This window comes from Pogoniulus pusillus, chromosome 8, assembly GCF_015220805.1.
Source record: "Pogoniulus pusillus isolate bPogPus1 chromosome 8, bPogPus1.pri, whole genome shotgun sequence".
Classification (NCBI taxonomy): domain Eukaryota; kingdom Metazoa; phylum Chordata; class Aves; order Piciformes; family Lybiidae; genus Pogoniulus; species Pogoniulus pusillus.
The window spans coordinates 4,442,147-4,468,410 of NC_087271.1; the positions used below are offsets into that span (position 1 = coordinate 4,442,147).

Here is a 26,264-nt window from a genome sequence, read left to right on the forward strand (position 1 = left end):
AATCCTGGATGCTGTTAGAACCTGTACTAATAAAAATCCCCTTTGGATTTTAGATTCTCATACCACAGTGACTAGAAGTCAATCATCTAGTGCTAGACTCACCAGCATGCCTTTTCTCTCTACCAATGACATAGATTTCCAAAGTTTTAGAGCAGTATTTAACAGCACTTAGTTCAGGTTGCATAAAATGCAAATGTATTGGCCAGACTTTGTACCATAGCAAAACCAAATACAGAGGAAAAGCACTGTGAAGAAAAATATACCTTGACTAACCCTGAGATGAAATTGTATTTCCAGACATTCTTGTTCTCCTCTTTTGTCCACCATACACAGCATCTTATCTTATAGAAAACTAACGTGTGTGCTTACGGCTAAGACAGTAACTCTTTTTAACTACCTTAGGTGTACACAAAAACATTTTGGTGTTTACACTGGTGGAAATCAAGCTGTTTAGATTTCAAATGCTATACCTTTTTGTTCAGCTCTGAAGTTTCTGTTTAAAAAGCATAGAGTAAGGAAGACCTCATTTCCTACCAGAATAATAGAGCAGCGCACATACAGACATCTCCTGCAAAGCTTTATAATGTGGGTGCTGTGATTTCTGTTGCTGATCACTTTGTTTCATTGCAGCATTCTTCCAGTCTCTTATGGACAAATGCATAACCACCTTGATTTTCAAGCAGTGTTTTCACTTGGTAGTATTTTGTTTGCTTTCAAAATGAGAAAATGGTGACTATTTCCACGAGACACAGATGTAGTATGAATTTGAGCTGGCATTACAGAGCTGCAAATCCCACATCTGATTTCCCAGTTACTGCAGCTGACCTCAATACCACAGAATGCTTTCCCTTTCACCAAACCTCTAAGTGCTGTCAATAACAAAATAGCTTGTTCACCCAGCACTTGCCAATAAAGAAACAAAGCCCCAAAAGCTACAATCTAAACTCTAGCTCTGAAATTCATGTCATATCTAGAGACATCATCACGGTGAAACGTAGATGGTTTTACTCTTTAAGCCAATTCAGAGTAGCTGGAGGTAAAAATACAAACCTTCCATCTCACCAGGGAAAAGTGGTATTTATGATGATTGAAAATGGCCTTAGTGCTGTTTTCCTAAGTGGAAGTGAGGAGATACAGTAAAAGGTCTTCAAGACCAGAGCATCACCGAGTGACAGCGAAGCAGCCAAAACCAAGATGAAACTGTCTCAAAGACAATAGTGCCTTATCCTCCTGCTTTGTCTTTAGTTTTTCTGTTATAAAATAAAAACCACTCGAATTTCAATGCATCTTATAAGAGAAGTATTCTGATTTCTTTCCACCCTTGGGCAGTATTTGCTGAAGCTGTCTTTAAATGAAACACCAGCTGAAGATCTAAGCCGATTATGGCTTTTTGAGGTCACTGAGCTGCATGAACGGAGTTTTCCAGTCATCACTTCATGTGAACTCACTTCAGTACTCTATTAACCACCCCCTCCCCGCAAAACTAACAACACTGCAGCCTCTACCTATTAAAGGTTGTTCATTTTTGTTTCCAAATAGAAGACATTTCCTTTCTCAGGTTAAATAACCTGGTTGTCACAAGAACTGAAAGCTTGTGCTTGCTATTATTGACATGCCCTATCCTACAGAAGTTATATAATATTTAAGTCCCAGGTTCCAAGAATAAATTCAAGTCAGTATGTACTGAATACCAATTATCAATACATCAAATTATTTCCTTCCTAGGCATTAGAGTAGGAGGGCAGAGGATTGTTTATTCATAGTACCTAAGATTTATTTTAGTCCTTTTCAAGACACTAAAGATGTGGAAGGAACGCAAAGTTTCTCACAGCATGAATTTGTTGCTTTTCATGTACAAGCTTGATGCCAAGCAGACATACTACATAAGGCAGTGCTACTGCCTCCAGCACAGCTTCATTTGCTTGAGCCTCTGTGTCATGCTCTGTATTGCACCAGAGAAGTCTCAAACGTGTTGCACAGTGAGAGAACATAATCTCAAAGGCCTTTGAGAGCCAGGGAAGGAGGAATAAATTATTTCTTCCCCACTCCTAGCTACTAGAGATTATCCCACTGCAGACCTACTTGCACTTCCCACAGTCCGAGTAGTTCTTAAGCTCCTTATGCATCTATTCCAGCTTCTTCCTATGAATTCAACATCCAAATATCCCCTCCCTAACTATCAGACTTCCCCATTTCTTATGTAGCCTCCTATCTTGTCAGAATCCTTCAGTTTACTTCCTCACTCTCCTGCACAGCTACATCACAGTCTTCTTCCTCAGCAGGGCAACTTAGACAGGTAACAGAATCTGCTTAGGCGCTAAGCCAGTGTCAAGACCTGACACAATTCAAAGCAGCTTCAGAAGAAACTTAAGTGCTTTCCAGCCCCATGCCACCTAAGAAAGAATACTCAAGAAACAGAGATGCTTAATTCTTCCAGCAATAGGTCATAATACTTACTTCTCCTGGAAACAGCAAGGCTCTGCACAAAACCACTGCCTCCCTCCCATCTAAAACAGCCAAAGCTTTTGTGTTAAAATAACCCCAAACCAAAAACGTACCAAAATCCATCTACAGAAACCCCACAGCCTTTCAAAGAAGCTTTAGTTTTAGCCACTCACCACAGAACCATTCTTGCTGGAAAAGGCCTACAGGATTGAGTCCAAGCATTATCTAACTCTGGCAAGTCTGGTGGCTAAACCATGGCACATAGTGCCACGTCCCTGCATGTTTTAAACACCTCCAGGGATGGGGATTCTACTAACTCCCTGAGTAGCCTATTCCAGTGACTGATAACCCTTTCAGGGAAGAAGTTTCCTCTAAAATCCAATCTAAACCTCTCCTGGTGCAACTTGAGGCCATTTCCTTTCCTCCTACCACTTAGTCCTAGAGACTAGACTGGCACACCTCTTGCTACAACCTCCTTTCAGGTAGTTGTAGAGAGTGATTAGGTCTCCCCTCAGCCTCCAGACTAAACAACCCCATTTGTGAGCTTTCAGTGCCCTTCTCTGGACCCACTCCAGGACTATAAGATCACTCTCCTGAACACAGCACTCAAGGTGTGGCCTCATCAGGAAGAGGAATAGAGTGATTATACTTTTGCAATCATTTTGGCAACCCAGATTGCAAAAACTGAGTAGTCTTTGTTGGAAATTGCATTCTTCAATGTTTTCAGTTAGTGTTACCTCCTCCAGGAAACACAGAATTATTCTTTGCATATAATATAAAGTTACCTTCAGAAAATCTCTCTGTTTCTTGTATTTTTGGATGCCTCTTTTGCTGATCCCAGATCAATGAGAATTTGCTTTGAAAAGTTTTTTAACACTAAATCTGCCATGAAATTTCTTCCTGTGGTTCTTACCAGCCTCCCTAGAAATCAGCACCAATGACTTCCACTACTTCCTACCAGTCAGGCAGAAACTATACTACTATAATCATGACTACAGCAAACAGGGTAATATGGCTTTGGCACAGAATGGAAACTGAAGACACAGCAATTTACTACAATTCCAAAGAGCAGAATCATAGAATGGTTTGGGTTGGAAGGGACCACTAAAGGTCATCCAGTCCAACTCCCTCTGCAGTCAGCAGGGACATCCTCAACTAGATCAGGTTGCCCAGAGCCCTGTTGAACCTCACCCTGAATATTTCCAGAGGTGGGGCCCCAACTACCTCCCCTGGGCAACCTGTTTCAGTGTTCCACTACACTCATGGTAAAGAACTTGTTCCAAACATCTAATCTAAATCTGCTCTGCTCTAGTTTGAAGCCATTGCCCTCATCCTGTCACTGCAGCCCTATTTGTAAACAGTCTCTGTCCAGTCTTCTTGTAGTCCCCTTCAAGGACAGGAAGGCCACCATTAGGTCTCCCTGAAGCCTTCCCTTCTCCAGGCTGAACAACCCCAGCTCACTCAGCCTGTCCTCCTAGCTGAGGTGCTCCAACCCCCTGATCATTTTCATAGCCCTCCTCTGGACCAGTGCCATCAGGTCCATGTCCTTCCTGTATTGAAGGCTCCAGACCTGGATGCAATATTCCAGGTGACATCTAACCAGAGCAAAGTGGCAGAATCTCCTCTCTCCATCTCTGGCCATGCTTCTTTGGATGCAGCCCAGGATGCCACTGACTTTCTGTGCTGCAAGTGCACACTGTCTGCTCATGTCCAGCTTCTTGTCCACCAGCATCCCAAAGTCCTTTTCCGCAGGGCTGCTTTCTATCACCTCATCCCCCAGCCTGTATGGATAATGAGGATTGTTCTGGCCCAGGTGAAGCATCCTGCACTTGCTCTTGTTGAACCTCAAGCAATTCACCTGGGCCCACCTCTCCAGCTCGTCCATGTCCCTCTGGCTGCCATCCCATCCCACTGGCATATTGACATCACCACTCAGCTTGGTGTCAGCCACACACTTGCTGATGGTGCCTTGATCCCACTGCCTATATCAGTGATAAAAATACTAAACATCATAGACCCCAGCACAGACCCCTGAGGGACACCATTTGTCACTGCTCTCCCTCTGGACTTTGAGCCATTGAGCACCACCCTCTGGATGTGACCATCCAGCCAGTCCCTTATCCACTGAGCAGTCCACCCATCAAATCCATACCTCTCCACTTTGGTGAGCAGGATGTTGTGGGGGACTGTGTCAAAGGCCTTGCAGTAGTCCAGACAGACCACATCCACAGGTCAACCCCTGTCCACTGACAGTCACTTTACCATAGAAAGCCAGGTCAGGCAGGTTGTTCCCCTAGTAAAGCCATGCTGGCTGTCTTGAATCACCTCCCTGTCCTCCACATGCCTTAGCATGGCATCTAAGAGGATCTGTTCCATGATCCTGCCAGGCACGGAGGTGAGGCTGACAGGCTGGTAGTTCCCAGGGTCCTCCTTTCTATCACTTTTAAAAACAGGTGCAATGCTCCTTCCAGTCTCCAGGGACTTCACTTGACTGCCAGGACTTTTCAAGTATCACAGAGAATGGCTTGACAACTACATCAGTTCCTACAGGACTATGGGATGTATCCCATCAGGTCCCATGGACTTATGTATGTTCAGGTTCCTCAGGTAGTCACAAACTTTGTCTTTGCTTACAGTGGGAGGAACTTTGTATTCCTGGTCTCCATCTTGTGGGGGTCATCAAGGTGACAGCCATGAGGAGAGGGGTACCAGTGAAGACTGAGACAAAAAAAAGTTGTAGAGCATCTCAGCCTTCTCCTAATCCACTGTTACTACTTCCCCACTGTTGCTCATCAAGGGTGTATATTTTCTTTGCCCTTCCTTCTCTGGTTTAGGTACCTGGAGAAACCCTTCTTCTTTTCCTTTATACCCCTTGCCAAGTTCAGTTCCAGCTGCACCTTGGCCTTCCTGACCTTGTCCCTACACAACCAGGCAATGTCTAGCTCCCCTTGGGCTTTGGAGAGCTATTGATGACCAGGCCAACACATAAACTCTCTACCAATAAAAGGTATCAATGATCTGATACCTTTCTTATACAACATGTTTGATGGTTTAAGATTGGTGTGCTCTTTACACACCAATCTACCATCCCAACAGTCTGTATTTCACCTGACTCCTGTAGAAGCTATGAGAAGAGAGACAAGGTAGATCTAGATTTACAAATGCATTGGCTGACCCCACCAAAAAGAGAATGCTGACCTCATTGTAGTTGCCTTTTATGGCCAGTGTTTGCTCAAGAACAGCATGAGGCATTGTCCCTCATAAAACACAGGGACATTTCACAGTGCACACCATGAAAAAAACTTGCAAGCCTCTCTGTTAGATAGGCATGACAGTTAAAACTCCTCAGATTCAAATCTCAGTATGCCTTAGTAGTGAGAATAAAAGACAGATTGACAGAAATTATCTATGATTTGTTGAAAACAAAGCAATTTAGTAACTTGAGTATCAGTACTTGTTCTGTAAAAGAGAGAAAATATAACAGCATAAAATCCTTTCATTTGTGTTAAGTCTACTTGGTTAGGTACTACACAATCTAAAATATTTTAACTACTTAAAAATAGTAAAACAGAATGAAGAAAACTTTTAACTGCTAAATGACAAACCTGCTAGGAATTATTTTCAAAACCTGACAGCTTGCAAGACTGAGTCTTACTTAAAACTTAAATCCATGTAAACGACTTCATTACTCCAACTTAGAGCAAATAATTTCACTGAGAGTAAAAAAGTCTTTTTTTTTGCAGATCAGTCACTTTGATATTATACACAAAACCCTTTTCTGGGAAGATCACCTGAAAAAACAATGGTATTTGACAACTTCCAGAACACCAACATTAGGCCCATTTCTCATGTTCACATACCTAAATGGAAGATATGGTGGATTAGATCCCGACAAAAGTGTTCTGTAAGCTTCTTCTGGTGTCTTCTTCAAGTATATTACCTAAAAGTGATGGAGGGAGAGGGAAAGAAAAGAAACCCAATCAACTCTGAGCCTGAAAGTCATTAGCCACATGTAAACTCCCCCTACAATCATAGAATTCAATCATAGATTCGACCAGGTTGGAAGAGACCTCCAAGATCATCCAATCCAGACCATCTGCAGTGAGCTGTCTTCTCTGTACTGCAGAGTGACCTCATGTTGGTTGAGAATGGACAGTGACTCACATTTGATCATAGAATCAACCAGGTTGGAAGAGACTTCCAAGATCACCCAGTCCAACCTAGCACCCAGCCCTAGCCAGTCAACTAGACCATGGCACCAAGTGTTTCACCCAGGCTTTTCTTGACCACCCCCAGGGACGGTGCCTCCACCACCTCCCTGGGCAGCCCATTCCAATGCCAATCACTCTCTCTGTGAAGAACTTCCTCCTAACATCCAGCCTGTATTTCCCCTGGCACAACTTGAGACTGGTTTAGGTTGGAAGGGATCTCAAAACTCATACAGTTCCACGCCCCCACCATAGGCACACCTCCCACTAGAACAGGTCCACCAATAAACCCCTAATAATGTGTACTATGCTCCTACAATATTTAAAGGCTAGAAAAGACACACCTACATGAAGTAAAAGATTCAGAAATTAACATGAGTCTACAGAAACTGAGGTTTTGTGTCACTCCCCTCCTTAAAACACAACCAAAGGAATACAAGACATAAGAACCCTTAGGACAGCTGAAAAAGGCAGCTCCAGTAGGAGTTCTCTGTCCAACTTCAAGTGAGTACAAATATTATCGCAACAACTGAGAAAGAAAACATTTATCCACTGCAGCTCAGTGAAGAATTTCCAACACAAATTTGTTTTGAATCTTAATTGCCAGTATCAAGCCACTAATTAACAAAAATCCCCAACTCAGCAATCTGACCTGTTATTATGATACTGCCATATTATGTAACACCCTATGACAAGGCTCATTCTGCTACCACTAAACCACATCAGCTGCACCAGCTTGAGCAAGAAATTAAGTACCATCACATCTTGTTGCACTTTCATTTCTGGGCGTACAGTAAAACTGCTCCCAAAATAACTAACTTTGGCCTGGAGGAGGCACTTAGTGCCATGGTCTAGTTGACTGGCTAGGGCTGGGTGCTAGGTTGGACTGGATGATCTTGGAGGTCTCTTCTGACCTGGTTGATTCTGTGATTCCACAGCAAATGATTTGAGCCTGTTCAGACTGGCATATTTCATGCACACAAAGATGTTTTGCAAACAAAGCCACACAATTTTCCTAAGCCATTTCTCCCCAGCTCACCTTACAACCAGCACCTACACAGCTGTTTTTCAGATCTACACACATTTAGCTGTTGAATAGAAAGTATTCTGACAATTCTTTTCTTAACCAAGACATAGGTTGGTTCCTGATCTAAAAGCTTTATTCAAACTTTGACCAGACCCTGGTACAAACAGACTAGCATGAAAAGCTTACTAAATTCAAAACATTTTCTGTGGCCTCTGGTAAGACTCAGAACAAGGGGACACAGTCTCAAGACGTGCCTGGGGAAATATAGGCTGGATGTTAGGAGGAAGTTCCTCACAGAGAGAGTGATTGGCATTGGAATGGGTGGCCCAGGGAGGTGGTGGAGTTGCCGCCCCTAGAGATGTTGAAGAAAAACCTGGACGAGGCACTTAGTGCCATGGTCTAGTTGACTGGCTAGGGCTGGGTGCTAGGTTGGACTGGATGATCTTGAAGTCTCTTCTAGCCTGGTTGATCCTATGATTCCCAAAACCTAGAAGCACCCCATTTGTGACCACTGAGCAGTCTGATGTAGTCTTGGCCATTTAGGAGGAATCCTGAACTCCTCTGTAACATCAGAGAAGTCTGCATCTTCTGTTCTTGTAACACTTAAAATACTTTTTTTCCTGTTAATATAAATTTTATAACAGAAGTAACTTTTGCAGAATTCTTCAGAGCAAGAGCAAAAATTTAGCAACTGGACACAATTAGCTCTAATATATTGAAAGTCCATTGTAAAAACTGCTATTTGTAAAACCTCTTCCTGAGATGCAAGGTGCAAATAGGCAAGCTACTGCCAAAAAAAATGTTAAGACTGAACTTTTGCTTAAACTTGTGACTCTCTATTATTAAAAGGTTTTAACAGCTATAGGGTGTAGAGGACAACCTGCTTAAGAAGTTGTTTAATGGAACAATCCAAGTTGCATAATCACCACTGGAAACCCATTCCCCGAACCTGATCCACTGTTTTCCATGTTTCATTTTACACTTAATATTTTAACACTAAGACAAATAAAACAAGCCTTCTCAATTAACTTCCACACCTTGGTACAGGTGGTGGAGTCACCATCCCTGGAGGTGTTCAAGAAAAGACTGAATGAGGCACTTGGTGCCATGGTCTAGTTGACTGGCTAGGGCTGGGTGCTAGGTTGGACTGGATGATCTTGGAGGTCTCTTCCAACCTGCTTGATTCTATGATTCTATAAGACTTTCTGCTCTTGAAAAGATAAAAACCAGAAGGCCTTCCAGAGCACATATATTCTGTCTGAATAGATATTCAGTGTGATAGATCAAACTGCCAGCTACACACACTTCTTTCAGAGATTAATATGATTAGATTTCTTCAAGCCAGTAATTGCCTCATCATATGCAGAGATACAGGCTGGGGTCGGAGTGGCTGGAGAGCAGCCAGACAGAGAGGGATCTGGGGGTGCTGATTGATACCCACCTGAACATAAGCCAGCAGTGTGCCCAGGTGGCCAAGAGAGCCAGTGGCATCCTGGCCTGCATCAGGAATGGTGTGGTCAGCAGGAGCAGGGAGGTCATTCTGCCCCTGTACTCTGCACTGGTTAGACCACACCTTGAGTACTGTGTTCATTTCTGGGCCCCCCAGTTTAGGAGGGACGTTGAGATGCTTGAGCGTGTCCAAAGAAGGGCGACGAGGCTGGGGAGAGGCCTTGAGCACAGCCCTACGAGGAGAGGCTGAGGGAGCTGGGATTGGTTAGCCTGGAGAAGAGGAGGCTCAGGGGTGACCTTATTGCTGTCTACAACTACCTGAGGGGTGGTTGTGGCCAGGAGGAGGTTGCTCACTTCTCTCAGGTGGTCAGCACCAGAACAAGAGGACACAGCCTCAGGCTGTGCCAGGGGAAATTTAGGCTGGAGGTGAGGAGAAAGTTCTTCACTGAGAGAGACATTGGACACTGGAATGGGCTGCCTGGGGAGGTGGTGGAGTCGCCATCCCTGGAGCTGTTCAAGGCAGGATTGGACGTGGCACTTGGTGCCATGGTCTAGCCTTGAGCTCTGTGGTAAAGGGTTGGACTTGATGATCTGTGAGGTCTCTTCCAACCTTGGTGATACTGTGATATACATCAAGAGCACACGTCTTCTGCATCTGACTGAACACAGCATTTACAGGTAAAACACTCCAAAAATGCACCTATTATTTCTTGAGTGTGCAATTACTATGCCTGGATTATAAACCCCAAGCTTCTGCAGTTGAAAACAAACATCAGATTATTAGGTGGATTGTAAACATCTTTTTAGAATACTTATTTAATGAATCTGTTTGCATTAGCATCAATCACTGTAGAAGGTGGCAAAGGAGTTCCTTGAAGACTTGCAGTTTAGGAATACACATCTTTAGAAACAATTCTGGGATGGCATGCTTATGGAACATACTGGAAACCTTTGTGCAAACTATTTTCCAATGCTGTACTAAATAGAGTTGAACTGGAAAATGACCACATGGTGTTTTCAACAGGACACAAACCAGGGATTTGTACTGTAATTGTATCAGGTAAGAATTATTCTTGGTACATAGTATCTTCAATAATCAGGAGGCACTTGAAACCTCTCCTAGTCTGACAAGAGTAACAGTATCAAATGCAGATGTACATCACTTGCATGCACTAGCAATGCAGAACTAGAAGCAGCTTAAAACAGGCTAGGTTAAAGTTAAATGTGCACTCAGTTGCGGCATGTTAATTTACCTTATTGTACACATAAACTACCAGCTCTTTATCTGATGTGCCACCTGGGATCCATCCTGGCACACAGACACAGTTACACCATGGTATACACGTTGTGTGTTCCTCCCTGCTGCTTTCTTCAGAGGGGTGTCTGCTGCCCTTCCCTCCAAGTAGCAGCCCTTATCCTTAGCTTTGACTGCTAAGCAACTCCTTCAAAGAAGAACTAGCAAATATACTGGACTGTTCCCATGTTTAAGTCTTAAATGCTGTAAATATGGCAGAGTTTGCTTAGCTGATGAGTCCTCTGAGGCCAGGTTGGATGAGGCCTTGAGCAACCTGTTCTAGCAGGAGGTGCCCCTGCCTATGGCAGGGGGTTTGGAACTGGATGATCCTTGAGGTCCCTTCCAACCTAAACCATTCTATGATTCTCTAAAACTTACTCATCAGAATTTTCAGACAGCTTTAGGAAAAATCAAAAGGCATTCTGCCTGCTTCCCTGAGATTGGAGGTCTCTTCCAACCTGGTTGATTCTATGATTCTATTAACTTTTACACACAGCCAATGTCTTGTAAAGGCAGGTTAGAAGTATCAATGAGCAAAGTAATACTTACAGCATATGCACCTATTAAAAACGCTGCGTTCGCTCGTTTCCTCTGGTCAAAACTGGTGTAGTAGACTATCTTCTTTCTTGATAGGCTGAAGTACTGGTTAAAAACAAACAAACAACAAGAAGATCAGACAGCATGTATACCTGAAGAATAGATTTTAAAAGTCACTTTTCCAAAACTGAAAAAAAATAAGCTGGGGGGGGGGGAGAAAAAATAAAATCTATTTGTAGAGATATTCTTACAATTAAAGGAGGAAAAAATTACCAATACCATGAACAATCTTCTTACATTGTAGATAAGAGTGCAGGGAAACAACCAGTGTACCAGGGCAGACCTCTTAGTTTGACGTGTGATAATGTCCTATAAAATGCAGTTGAACCAAAACGTTCAATACAAAACACTGGATTTTTCCCCCCCACCCCCTCTAAGTTCATATAAGTGAACAACAGCTTATGAACATTGATTAAAGACATTGAAAATCTCAGACTAAATAGCTGTTAAATATTTTTAGCCCATAATTCAGCCAAGACAAAAAAACTGAAGCAATCCAACTTAGAGGCATTAAGTTAAACACTACTCTTCTATCTATGCTACCTACAAATGGAGTGACAGACATTGTTAGGAAACTTCAGCAGCAAGAGTTGCTTTGAAAAAAGAAAGTGTTAAACAGAAAAGACCTCCCCAAAAAAGCTCGGCAGAGATAAAACTAGTAGCCACTTGCAATGCTTTCTTTAGAAAGTAAAGGTGCCTCTGTCAGAATCCTGTGGAAAAAACTCCCATTGAAAACAAGAGCAAGAGACACCAGAGAAGAGCACTAATGCCAAACTGCAGCACAGCTGTTCAAAGGCAGGTAGATAAAAGGGTCACTCACAAATGGTGAGTTGGAGAGTCTATAGTGTTATGTTCATAGGATCATAGGATGTTAGGAGTTGGAAGGGACCCAAAGAGATCATCGAGTCCAACCCCCCTGCCAGAGCAGGACAATGCTATCTAACACAGACCACAGAGGAACACTCCCACACAGGCCTTGAAAGGCTCCAGAGAAGGAGCTTAACAAATCACTGCACTTCCAATATATTCAGCAACACTATCACTCATGTTTCTCCTGGCAGATTTCTACAAGACAATTATTGCTGAGGAAGTCATCAACAGACACACTGCATTCTGCTTCTAAATATTTGAAGTGCATCTCTATTTTTAAAAGTTGCACACTGTACAAATTGCCTTTATGCCAGTCCTGCTGTTACCCACCTTCAGGTTTTTAACTGTAGCATGCTTTCTTTTCCTGCTTTTGGAATTAAAAGTTGCACACTGTACAAATTGCCTTTATGCCAGTCCTGCTGTTACCCACCTTCAGGTTTTTAACTGTAACATGCTTTCTTTTCCTGCTTTTGGAATTAAAAGTTGCACACTTTACATATTGCCTTTATGCCAGTCCTGCTGTTATCCACCTTCAGGTTTTTAACTGTAGCATGCTTTCTTTTCCTGCTTTTGGAATTGAAAGTTGCACACTTTACATATTGCCTTTATGCCAGTCCTGCTGTTACCCACCTTCAGGTTTTTAACTGTAGCATGCTTTCTTTTCCTGCTTTTGGAATTATAAGTTGCACACTTTACATATTGCCTTTATGCCAGTCCTGCTGTTACCCACCTTCAGGTTTTTAACTGTAGCATGCTTTCTTTTCCTGCTTTTGGAATTGATGACACTTGGGAATAGGAGATAAGGTATCTGCTGCAGAAGTGTGTTTTATTTATAGAAGTGCTGCCAGCTGTATTTCACTTGCCCAAATTTGTAGACATCAACTCTCATCCTGAATCTTGTTTCAAGTTTTAGGATAGCTTTAACCACAGAATCAAATTTTGCAAAGAAACCCAAATGGGATGCTTGCTGTGGTGCAAGCATCTTACTTCCACCCCCAGAAATACCACCTTTAATAGCAGTTCTAACCATCCACTCCAGTCTGCTCTTACTGCCCACAACTTCCATAGGTAACTTATGCAACTGATTGTATCTAAACAGGACAGCAATTCCTAAGATAGCTGCTTCCTCTTAATTGGAAGAGGCTGTACCTTGAGCCCAACACCAACTTCTTCCTCAGTATATATGCAAACACACAAAACACAAGCAGTTATTTAATTAGTCAGGCATTCAATTACTATTAAAACTTGACAAAATTCATCTCAGCATTTTTAAGATCTTTTCTTCCTTGCCCTCCTCAAATTTTTTTTTTTAATTTTAGTGTTCTCTAACTACAATTCCACCCATGATGTGTAGGTGGGATAAGATTACAGTAGTTATGCAACAGTGACAGAGCTTCAATTATAATTTGTTGACTTACTGCAAAGTGAAGTTCTTTGCAACAGTTTACAGCTCACCTGAAACACTGCCTTAAACTGCATAAAAAAGCACATTCTGCTGGCTAGCCAGAAGTGAGTTCTAGGTAATAAGATCATCTTCTACAGAAACTAGCCAAAAAGTGACAGCTCACTTTACAAGCTCCAAGAACATTGAAATGAAAGCAACACATCATTTTCAGGGTTTCCTTTTCAAAATGCAAGGATTTAATCCTTGTGAACCATTCTGCTGCATGAAACGTTTCAATCTTTTTGAATCCTGGCTGAAGTTTTAACACAACTGAAGGCTGACATTAAGTAACAGCCCATAGCAGAACAACCAGAGGAAAACTGCACCAGGATTTTACTTTTCACAAGTCTATAAAATTCACAACTGTAAATTCATAGTTCATAAGCCTGCAAGCATCTTTCTTCCCCTGTCTTTGATCTTTTTTCATACTGGTATAATTTCTCTCAGCAACATTCCCTCTCTGATTAACCCTGCCTCTGAATTTTATTGTGTTAAGGCTACACACACAAAACACAGTATGTTTTTTAAAGCAATTTTGATGAAAACCTTAGACAGAAGAAAAAAACATTTCATAAACGAATCAGGGTTGCCTAGTCAAGCATTTTTGCCCCCCAAACTCAAATAACAAGTAGGGAGATAGCATAGTCAAGCATTGATTTGCCATTAGAATGGGCTGCCCAGGGAGGTGGTGGAGTCACCGTCCCTGGAGGTATCACAGTTATCATCAGGGTTGGAAGAGACCTCATAGATCATCAAGTCCAACCCTTTACCACAGAGCTCAAGGCTAGACCATGGCACCAAGTGCCACGTCCAATCCTGCCTTGAACAGTCCCAGGGATGGCGACTCCACCACCTCCCCGGGCAGCCCATTCCAGTGTCCAATGACTCTCTCAGTGAAGAACTTTCTCCTCACCTCCAGCCTAAATTTCCCCTGGCGCAGCCTGAGGCTGTGTCCTCTTGTTCTGGTGCTGGCCACCTGAGAGAAGAGAGCAACCTCCCCCTGGCCACAACCACCCCTCAGGTAGTTCTTCAAGAAAAGACTGGATGAGGCTCTTAGAGCCATGGTCTAGGTGATTGGCTAGGGCTGGGTGTTAGGTTGGACTGGATGACCTTGGAGGTCTCTTCCAACCTGGTTGATTCTATGATTTTTGGTTGCTGTTGTCTTGACGAGATCATCATTAGGGCAATCAGTAATCAAAACATCACTAACATAACAAGGTCAAAAAAGCTTTCCTGTACAGCACAATCAATACTTTAGGTTCAGCCTCCTCAGCAAACTGGTGTGCAAAGAAATTCTTCAGCTCTTCACAATAGAACTATTTACTCTTTTAAAAATCAGTATGCATGATTTATTTTAAAAGATTGGTCTGCCACTAGCACATCTCAAACCAGTAGCCTTCTCCTTACCTGTCCCTCAGAAAGAGAAGAAAGCAGAAAACTTCCTCCACCACACTTAATTCCTCTCCTGAAGCAGAATTACAGCTAGAAGACTTGGAGAGAAAGTTTGTGTGGTTTGCTTGTTTTAATCATAGAATCAAGCAGGTTGGAAGAGACCTCCAAGATCATCCAGCCCTAATGAGATCTTACACTCTCGTTTCTCCTGTTCCTATTCATAGATGCTTTGAATTACAAAGTCTTAAATTCCATATCCACACAAAGACTACCACATCTTGCAGATGCTTTCTTTTGTGATAAGCAACTTTCAAAGACCCTTTTTGTTGGAGAAATTCTTGTTAGCAGAGCACACAAGAATTGATAAACATGAGCAACCTGTGCTGGGAACATCCTTGGAGCCCTGGTAGTTCAGGAAATCAAGCTGTAAACAGCTGAGCACCCCACACCCAGCTGCAGTGGGCAGAGACTAGATAACCAAAGGGGCTGGAGTGGGTGGTGATGGAGGCTGACCCTTAGAATGTTGTGATAAGTTAACCTATGCACACCTTACATGTAACTCTGGACCCTCTGACTGTAACCAATCTTGGTGGAGCATGCCTATTGCTAGAAGTGCATAAGTCACTGCATCACAGAAATAAAGTGGATTTGACCATCTAACCATATTGGTGAACAAAGAGTCATCTTCCCATAGTGCTCCACCAAACGGTTTTTCTCAACACCTTTTCATAAGAAAAATAGGTAAAGTGCCTCAGGGTCCCAAAAGTGTTGCAACATGGTAATGGCAATCAGCCAGCAGCAGAGGCTGAGTTTCCAGAGAATGACAATCTACAGTGCCTTCCACTTCCTATCAGCCAGCTCCTGCTGTTGGTTATGGGATATGGTTACTCTTAGTGCAATGGTCTGCAAGCAGCAGGTTGCCCAAGAGGATTTTTTCTCCATGTTGTTAGTCCAATCAGCACTTCCCATCTCAAACACTGATCACAGACTGCCTGCACACCAGGCCATATGGCAGTTATCCTACCCCTGCTGCAGTTGTTCATTGCACCAATGCTTTGCTGGCAGGTAAGTCACAGGTCATGAACTTGTGTCTTACAACTCCTCCAAGCCTCAGGAATTGGCAACACTTGTGAATGACAGACATGAGAAGATGAGGGGTAGATAGGCAGAAACTGTGAATTCCTAATTCTCAACCAGTGAAAGAGAACAGCAGCCTTTTGTAGCTAGCCCTACACTACACATCAGATGCATGCTGAAGCCCTGGGATTTGGTCTTGCAGGCCTACTTGTCCACTTCAGATAGTACCTAAATTAGGACAAAGTCTGTTGTGTATTTTAATGGTTAAAAAAGCAAAGCTTACATTAGCAGGTACTGGCCTACCCCAGTGGTAGTGCCAATTGAGCAGTCTGGAACCTGTTCACGTGCAAGTTCCTGTAGGACTCTGGTGTTACTCCAAGCTTTAGCTGTTTGATTTCAGCTATTACTTTTGAATGGTTGGACTATCAGGTAACACTTCTCTATTATGCACCAGTTCAAATCAACCTATTTGGAATTAGTTTCTGCTTAAGGCAGCAGCAACAGCACTCCCATCCAGCTGATCTGCATGAGATTTCTCTGATCTATTCCTGACCATCTGTACTCTTCACCTAGCACTGCAACTGTGTTTTGTTGCTGCTGTTTTTAAAACAAAAGTTACATCAAAATAACACCACAGTTTGATAAATCCATCCTGTCAATGTCATCTACTAATTCAGTTTCAACTTGGCTCCTGTGTGTACGCTTTCTATTATAACAGATGATCTTTGTATCATACTGATTACAAGGCATTTATGATGAACACCTTGCCTCATTCAAAGCAGATGATGGTCTTGTTGTAACAACACTAAAGACTGCAGAAATATTCCTGTTTAATGTTGAATCATTAAAAAAACCCCAAAACAACAAACTCAAGTCCTGAGGTATTTATTATTTGCATTCTTAAAGTTCCTGTGTGAGGTACCTAGGGTCTAGCCTGAAGGCATTCTAGTTCAGTGTATGAAGCACATGTCAACGATGGTACATGAGACTCTTTCCAGATCCAAAACTGATCACAGTAGCAATTTCAATCTGGAAAAAAACAGAACTTATCTCTCTAGATCTCATAGCCATGGCGAAAGTTCGCATAGGTGTATTAATGGTTCTTCTCTGCAGTAACTGCTTCACAGAGCAAGTATCCTCCAGAGTCTTTAGTAATTTAAATATAAGGTCACAAACAGCAGAATTAAGGTTAAAGAAGGAAGAAATAAAAAAGGAAAATATTTCTTTTGAGTGAACAAGAGCAGTCATGTGCTTGAATGAGACAATGGCATTGGAAAATAGTGTTAAGATCACAGTATCACCAAGGTTGGAAGAGACCTCATAGATCATCAAGTCCAAACCTTTAACACAGAGCTCAAGGCTAGACCATGGCACCAAGTGCCATGTCCAATCCTGCCTTCAACAGCTCCAGGGACGGTGACTCTACCACCTCCCTGGGCAGCCCATTCCAATGCCAATGACTCAGTGAAGAACTTTCTCCTCACCTCAAGCCTAAATTTCCCCTGGCATAGCTTGAGGCTGTGTCCTCCCTTTCTGGTGCTGGCCACCTGAAAGAAGAGAGCAACCTCCTCCTGGCTACAGCCTCCCCTCAGGTAGTTGTAGACAGCAATATAATGTATTTATAAGCTCTTCTTAGTGTTAACACCAAAATGGCAAATAAAATGAACACAGGTGTTAAAAAAAATCAGAAATACTAGAACTTGATTTGATTTATAACTAAGTTAATGCATTAAGAAGCAATGTAAATTTTCACTAGAAGTACTTTTTAGAAGGAAGGTTATACCAACTCTACAAACCCCTTAATTTGCAGACCTGCTCTTAAGACTGTCTGACTTCAAGTCAGCATGCTCTTGGAAGCAGCAGATGTCATGAGCCAACCTGCCTAAAGGTTTCATTTGTGCAGCAAACATTAGTCCCAAAATACAATGTCAATTTTGATACAGAAATCCTGTTAATGGTAGCCAGTGCTGTCACATCTGCTGTCCCATCTTCCATCCCATCTTCCAGTGCTAACAGTAACAAGTCTAACATTTCACAGTACAGATTTAAAGCCCCTATGTAGTGAAGAGTCTCCTTGGTATTTGCACACAAGTGCTATTAACATAAAAAGCTGCTTCATTTCTAGTAGTTGATATATTTTCTAGATATACACTGCAAGCTACTTTTTCACAGGACCAGGTTAAATCTACATCCACGTGCTTGGTGTACTGGGTCTGGCTGGGAGAGAGTTCAATTTCCTCCACAGCAGACTGCATGATGCTGTGTTTTAGAACTCTGACTAAAACTGTGTTGATAATGCACTACTGTTTTAGCTATTGCCAGAGTGCCTGCACAGCACCAAGGTCTTCTGTTTCTCACTCTGTCTTCACAGCAAGCACTGGAAAGGCACAATGCCAGGAGAGCCCACTACAGGGATATTCCATACTACAGCACTTCAACGTTCAGCAGTAAAACTGAGGAGTTGCAAGTCTCTCAGAGAGACATCAGACATTGGTCTGCTGGTGGGAAGTGGCAAGTGCATTTACACCACTTGTTTTTTGTTACACCTCTCTTCTAATTCCTTTGCTTCAAAGCTCTTTATTTCAGCTCAGGAGCTTTACTTAATTTTGCTCTTCTGAATCTCTTTCCCTGTCCCACAGTGGGGTTGCAGTGGGTGTGAGTGAGCAGTTGCCAGGTGTTCAGTACTGGACAATGGATGAGGCCCTGAGCAATCTGTTCTAGTGGGAGGTGTCCCTGCCTATGGCATGGGGTTGGAACCGGTTGATTCTTGAGGTCCCTTCCAACCTAAATCATTCTATGACTATTTTAATTTATAGATGAACAACAGGGAAGTACTTCAGGTTTATTTCCAAACCACATGATTACTGCTTATCATAAAGTCAGAATTTTGATAAGGAGTACAGAAAAGTACTGATATGATTCTATAGTACCAACCCACATTGAGCTTATGGTTCATGACAGGACAATGTTGTTAGAACAAAATTCAGTTGTGATCTTTAGAATTAACTGCTGTGCTTACAGATTCTAGACAACCTTACAAGCAAGGACCAATATTGTGCAGTCAAAAGGAAAAGCTGTCATAGTATCCAACGATACCAACATTTTCTTGCTAGTGAAGAGCAACTCAAGCTGCTTTGAATCAACAATTATTATATGGAAACAAGCAAATCAGAATGCTTTTACAAATTAACTGATAAGGAGTGAGAATTCTACAAGTAAGGCAGAAAAAGGAATAATTTTTATATGCAGAAAACCACATTTCCATAGCATTATTAAAAGCAACATTTCACTGAATGAGATTTCAAAGTTTTAGCTTTTCCACCAAACATGATTTAGCACAGATAGTGGGATTTCAGGGTCTGTGTTTTGCTCCTGCTCATGGGTGTGGGGGTTTGCTTAGTTCATTTTTCAGTTATCCACACCACCAGACACATTTCATTAGCTGCAAACTCACGAAAGTATCTAGCTGGGTTTATTTTTGTTAACATTGTCTTGAAACTCTAAGGCTATGAAAAAAAGTAAACACAGCCTTTAGTTCATGCCTCACCTGCTAAGCAACAATGAGAGCACTTTCATTCACTCTACTCTTCGTAGAATCAACCAGGTTGGAAGAGACCTCCAAGATCATCCTGTCCAACCTTGCACCCAGCCCTGTCCAGTCAACCAGGCCACGGCACTAAGTGCCTCATCCAGTCTTTTCCTGAACATCTCCAGGGACAGTGACTCCACCACCTCCCTGGGCAGCCCATTCCAATGCCAATCACTCTCTCTGTGAAGAACTTCCTCCTTTCGGAGGGAAGAGAATCCAGAATCAAGAATACCATTAAAGCTTAGTAGTAGCCATTTAGATAATGAGCACCTAACAACCACTTTCAAACCAGGGACTGCATTTTAACTGAATTTCAAAACACAAACATATAGGAACATTATTTTTAAACAAAGCTTACCTTTAGCTTCTTATTTAGCTTACAGCAGTATCTGTATAACATTGCCAAATTTAAAGGTCCAAAATCTCCATAGAAACTGGGAGGAAAAAAAACAAAAAATGTGTTATTTACACAAGAAAAAATAAAAACCAAAGGAAGTTTCAACATGCATGTTGTTGATACTTAAAGCTGCAATACAGTACAAGAGATAATTTACTGATTCATTTAAGAGAACAGGACAGGAACAACTAATGTGCAAACATCTGTAGCTTCAGTTTAAGATACTTTGTATTTATTCCATGATACCTAATCAGGTTTTGACCAAAACTACCAAGTAAAAAACTTGATGACATGATCAAACTCCCTTTTAAGCCACGCTGATGGCATCCTAAAGGTTCTACAACTGCTTAAAATGAGACTGTATCATTGGATATTATGGAAGAGTAATTTATGGGCATTAAATTTTATTTGTTAATGTGCTATCTTGATCTGACAGAATGTTAAGCTCATTTCTTTTTATCTCATCCTACGCTATTCTAGAGCTCACACATACACTTTACATATAATTATGTCCCTTTGTGCCTCCAATCCTCTCATCTCTAGGCTGTTCTTCCCATTTATTATTTCATGTCTTCTGATTGATCTTATCTCTTCCAGATTCTTCTTAAACATTCATAGTGCCTTTGAAGCAGCAATCACTGCTAAGGACTAGGAACAACAGCCTGCACAGGAAAATTGTTGTACATGTGAAATAACAGTGCTTTTCCTGGGTAATCCTTCATGCAGGCACCTTTACAAGTAATAACAGCCTTTACCCATACAATTTATAATGACACCTTCTAGAGCCTTCCTCTTCCCTACCCACTGTGTAAAATTCTCATGAGTTCAGTTGCAACCTTCCTCCGTTTCCTCTTTGTATACAGTAGTCTGTCTTTATGTAGATGGTCTGGAAGCTTGTTCATGCACACAGCATAAATGACAGCGAAAACAAGACTATAAACTATTCTAATCTGCTTTTAGGGTTTTGACAGGACACTTCTTGCCCACTGCCAAATAAAACAGGTCATCACAATCTGAATTTGGAGAATGACAAAAGGAAAAAGTATCTACCAGACTCTGAAGGAGTGAAAACAAAACTCACTCCAACCAGATGATAGCATAGGTGGAAGTACCCTTTTGAGCTTTCTTCCCCATGGGAGAAGGTTTGTTTTTCAGGAAAATCAATTATGTTCCAGTAAAATGTAAGAAAATATTTATTTTGAAGGCAGTCAAGCATTGGGAAGATGTTACTCAGACACCCTAAGTCACAACACAACTGTATAAGGCTCTGAGCAACCTGCTCTTGTTAACCTTGCTTTGAGCTGGGGTTGGGGGAGGGGGAAGTGTGTGCATGTGGTGTTTGGATTAGAACATCTTCAGAGATGCCTTTCAAGCTCCAGATATTCTTCTATTTTAAGTGGACACAGTAACATAGAATGAGTGCACTACCTTTTTGGTGCTCATACCCTTACTAACATCCTTCCCCCCACATTCTCTCAAACAAAGGAGACAAGGCCAGTGCAAAAAGAGACCACCTCATTAGCTTGATCACAGTCTAGGACAAATAATCCACTTGCTACACCAGTGCTGTTGTAATATCATCTATTTTACAACAGCAAATAAAAACATAAGCCTTTGTTAAGATCCAAAGCAACCCTGCAGTACAAATTATTGTGACACAACGCCTACAGAAGCTTGTTAGCTGGGTCAAAGACTGAACTGTCTATCTATGGGGACTGTATTTGTAGTTTGCACAGACGTTAACTCAAGGGAAAGTTGCAGTAGTAGTAAAGCAGTGTTTAACTCTAGAACTTCTCAACTTTTCTTACACAAGGCTGCCAGCTATGACCAAGGGTTGGTTATTTTTAGAACAAAAAAAATTAAAAACTGTGTGGAGGATTTTTGGTTTTAAAATGTTCAAAGCAGGACAAGTAAGAAGTTCAAACTGGAGCTGGAGTGAATGTAGCTTCTAGAAAAACAATAACATCTCTTCCCAGTCTGCTGCACTAACACCTTCTGTAACTCCTGAAACCCCACAATCCTATCTTGTTCCATTAACTTCATTCTGTCACTTAAACACTATAAAAGAGTATAATGAAGGCTTTTAAGATTCTTTTGTGAAAAAGACTTTTCCACTGTTCTTTTTAAGCACAGAATGATGTGAGCAGAAGTGTAGGAAAAGCACATTCAAAATGAATTCACAAGTCAATTTATCCACAAAAGGCTTGGTGGAGATAAAGATAAAACACATTGGAGTCTATCCACAAAGTAATGATATTTCAAACTAATTATATTTCAGGGTACTCAGATTCTCTCTGATGCCTATGTCAATATTTCAGTATTTCTCCATCACTTACTACCCTTAAGTATGTTATGTTTCTCTTAACATGGTGGTGGGGGCAAGGATCAATGTTTAAGATTCTGGTAGTATTGAGAATCATAGAATCAACCAGGTTGGAAGAGACCTCCAAGATCATCCAGTCCAACCTAGTACCCAGCCCTATCCTGTCAACTAGACCATGGCACTAAGTGCCTCATCCAGTCTTTTCTTGAACACCTCCAGGGACGGTGCCTCCACTGCTTGTCTATATTTCAGAAACAAGCTTTTTCTTAGAATGCAAACAGCCATGAAGGAAAAGTACTTTTGGTGATCAGCATTATCATCCATACCTCAAACAATGACAATTTCCAAGTTACTGGCATAAAACCAGGTAGGAAGTATAAGTCAGCCACTGGCTTCTTTAACTGTGGTAGATACATGCAGGAGAAAGGCTCTGATGTGTGTAATTTTAACTTTCTCCATTTAATTCCTCTAAATTGGAATAACTTTTAATAGCCACATTAAAAAAAAAAAGAAAGAAAGATAAAACAAGTGCTTAAAAAACCCTTTAAATCAAAGCACCTTTGAAAGACAGTACAAGTCATCAAACTCTGACCTAAAAAAACCTCCTTCAATGTACATCCTGTGAACTAATTAGCTTCCAGTATGTTGAAACTGAAGGGGTTAACTTTGCACACCCCTCACTACTTTTGGCATAATCACAGTAATGTTCACAGTATGTTAATAGTTTCAAACTGAAAGAACAGAGATTTAGATTAGTTGTTAGAAGAAATTCTTCTTTTAGTGAAGAAGTAGTAATAGTGAGACACTGGAGCAGGTTGCCCCTCCCTGGAAGTGTTCAAGGCCAGATGTGATGGGGCTTTGAGTAACCTGGTCTAATAGATGCCCATGACAGGGGGGGGTTGGAAATAGATGATCTTAAAAGTCTCCTCCAATCCAAATCAGTCCATGATCTGAATAATAAGTTTCATCTTGCAAGAGTGAAGACTAAAAAGAAGTCAAATAATGTTATTATAGTCACTAATAACAATCTCCCCAATGTTATTTTACTTTCATCTCTTTTATAGGTAATAAGACATTCTGTGTATCTAGATGCTTTAATAAGCATTTACATACAATAAGAAATCAGTCAGAATGCCTCTGGAGCTTAAATCAGTTTAAGAGAGACAGTCATTTACAACAGAGGTGGGAAACAGGTATGAGGCACAGAAAACAAGCACAGTCTAATCTACACTTAATCACATTTTCTTTTAATCAAGTACTTAGCTGACAGTTTAAATTATTCTTCCCTCTCATCTCATGGAAACTTGCTAGCCTTATGTTTCTCAAACTAAGAAACAGCAAAATCCCAGAGTATACTAAAATGAATATTTAAATGCTCTGCTTCAAAAATACTATCATAATGTCACCTGAATGTGGGAGTATGTTTCTTGTATTGGCATTCTCCTTAGAACAGACACCTGGAACCAACTCCTTCCTATTCATTCTCAGCATTAGACCTGAAGTATTTGCTGTACTGTGTTACAGGAATGGTCATCCACCTACAAAGACCAGCCCATAAAGAGCTTGTTGGTCTCATCTTAGTTACTGTACATTCTTCCAGGGAATTTAATGGAGAAAGAAGTGTAGTCCACCATTCTCATCACAATTGTTGCGGAGGAGGTGTGTGTGGGTGCTCACAGTGCCTTCCAACTCAAGGACTTTTTCCCATAACAAAGTCTCATGCTTACAGTTCATGCCCCTCTGCAGGAGAAATTCTCCCACAGCTAAGAACGGCGGCTGGGACGGCGACTGTAGTCCTGCAGGTAGATGGGGGAGAGCAAGGTTTTGACCCCGCGATTTAATGGTCCTTGGGCCACAATTCTGTCCAAATGAGGGCTTTGCAACCCTCCACCACACAATTCCATGGGATACCACATGAAGGTGCCATGAATCAACTCAAGCCTTGGGAACCTCTTCTGAATGCTCATTTGAATACCATTGACCCTAGTACAGCAGATAAACAGCTTTCATATCTTGAAACCTGGTTGTGGTCAACAAACTATAGGCTGACAGACTTTGAAATCAATTGATACATTTCATACTAACATCACAGTCAATCTATTTATGGCTGAGGTATCAAGCTAGCTTTCAAAGATAAACTGCACTACTTACATGTCACCCAGAAGCTTGATACTTTCTGCCCTACAGATGAATACATCAGAGCAGTATCTTTATACTGACATTCATTTATAGTCTTCTGATACAGGAACAGAGATATGGATGAAAGAAGATTCCCATTTGAAAAGCTATTTCCTTTCTCCATGACAGCCCAGTGTAAGCTCAGTGTTACTGCTACACTGGACAGAAGGGTATGCACATATTCTTACCTGGCTGTAGGCATTTCTAACAGTTCAAACATGGTCCAAAGCCCAGCTACCAGTGCAACACTTTCTGCAAGAGTTTTCTGAAGTGTGTACCCCACAGTGGGGTACAACTGCTCCTCTAGGTAGGAAGCTTGACTTCTTGGAGGCTAGCAGCCATGTAAAGTCATTCTTCTGTCAGAACCAGAGCACCATAAGCTTGCAGTTAGCTACACTAAAGGATTCATTACAACAACTTCAGAAACTAGCAGAAATAGAGCTTCCTGACTGCAAACTTACACTAACTCTACAGCATTTTACAAAGATCCACTTGACTACTAAAACTGAGCAATAAAACTGAATTAGAGTAAGAAAAACATTCTCCACTTGCTTTTCTCTTTCCCTTTCCTCAAACGGACGTCTAGAAGATTCAGGTCACTGCACTGTGCGGCTCTTACTGTATATGCTCTGAATCTAACTGTTGAGCAGCACAAGAACCTGCTACTGCAGAAGTGGCCAAATAGCTACTACAGATAAATGCCCCAAAGGATAAGCTGAATACATCTTACATGCAACAATGTTTCTGGATGAAAGCCAAGACGATCAGCCCACACATTCTTTATAGCCTAACTCCTGGTCAGGAAATCTTATACATTCTTGTGTTCATCCTCCAAGTTCTATTTCCTAGAGTGTTTCTACTTCTTACTTCCCACCTTTTTTTCATGCCCTTCAGATGTTCAGTAGCACTGTCTCCCTGCTCTAGCCTCACCAACTCCACTAACACATGAATTGCTAAGAGCCTTCTTATCTGGGCTGAAACGCAATCCTGAACACTTAATACTGCTTAGGGGTTGCACACTTCTGAGCAGGCAAAGGATGATACAGCAAAAATAACCCTGGAAATGATCTATCACCTCACTGCTTGCATCTGAAGGAAGAAATAATTCAGAGGTTCTGGATTATGTAAAACAGCAGGCATTCACCCCATTTCCCCTCAAAGGTTTCAAATCCTCCTTAAGATCCCAATTCTTAACATTCCAACTAAACCACAGATCTCAACAATGATGAAACTGCTATTCCAGATATATGCACTTTTATTGCACTGACATCAAGAACAAAGTACCAGAGAAGAGGTTTCCCCAAAAAGTTTCCCTACAAAAGAATCTTCAGGTCATATTAAAAAGCTGCTCTTCTAGTGGAAGAAGTTATCTTGACAAGAGGCCAAGTTTCTCATGTGGGGTTTCCTATATCAAGATACACTCCTGTCCAATATAACACTGGAGCCTAGAAAGCAGATCTATTTTATCCAGATACCATTTTACTCCTAACACTCACAAAAATGAAACAAAAATAACAACAAAAAAACAACAAGCCCCCCCCAAAAACAACAAAAAAACACCCCAAACCCACACAGCACAAAAATACCTTTAGCAATTGCTTTAAAACTCAACGATTGCTTTTATCTTTTCCAGACAAAGAACTGAAAGCAGATATGGCAAAGCAATGTGCCAGTTTACTTTTCAAAACATTTATGAAACTGTTGAACTGAAGAGACCATCTCAGATGCCAATAGCATTTGGCAAGTTTAAAATATAAACCAATGCCAGTGTTTTGTGTCTGAAAGAAAAACAGAGGGTTCCAGCTTGCAGATCTTTTGATTTTGTCTGCAGTGAATTTAAAAATCTCTTGGGTTAAGATGGAAAACAAAATGAAGTTGGTGCCATGGTCTAGTTGACTGGCTAGGGCTGGGTGCTAGGCTGGACTGGATGAGCTTGGAGGTCTCTTCCAATCTGGTTGATTCTATGAATCTATG

At 41.5% G+C, this 26,264-nt stretch overlaps 1 protein-coding gene across 7 annotated transcripts in view; it reads right to left on the reverse strand.

Annotated features, from left to right (window-relative positions):
- Positions 1–26,264, reverse strand: part of CDC14A (cell division cycle 14A) — a 64,027-nt gene that overhangs the window by 31,719 nt on the left and 6,044 nt on the right. For 6 of the 7 annotated variants that reach the window (XM_064147050.1, XM_064147049.1, XM_064147051.1 and 3 more), the window contains exons 3-6: positions 19,751–19,826; positions 11,258–11,329; positions 10,973–11,065; positions 6,306–6,385 (exon numbers count right to left, since the gene is read on the reverse strand). In XM_064147050.1, the coding sequence (XP_064003120.1) occupies positions 6,306–6,385; positions 10,973–11,065; positions 11,258–11,329; positions 19,751–19,792 (287 nt within the window). In that variant the 5' untranslated portion in view covers positions 19,793–19,826. The remainder of the gene's footprint in view (positions 1–6,305; positions 6,386–10,972; positions 11,066–11,257; positions 11,330–19,750; positions 19,827–26,264) is intronic. The other variant, XM_064147048.1, reaches the window with a different exon arrangement.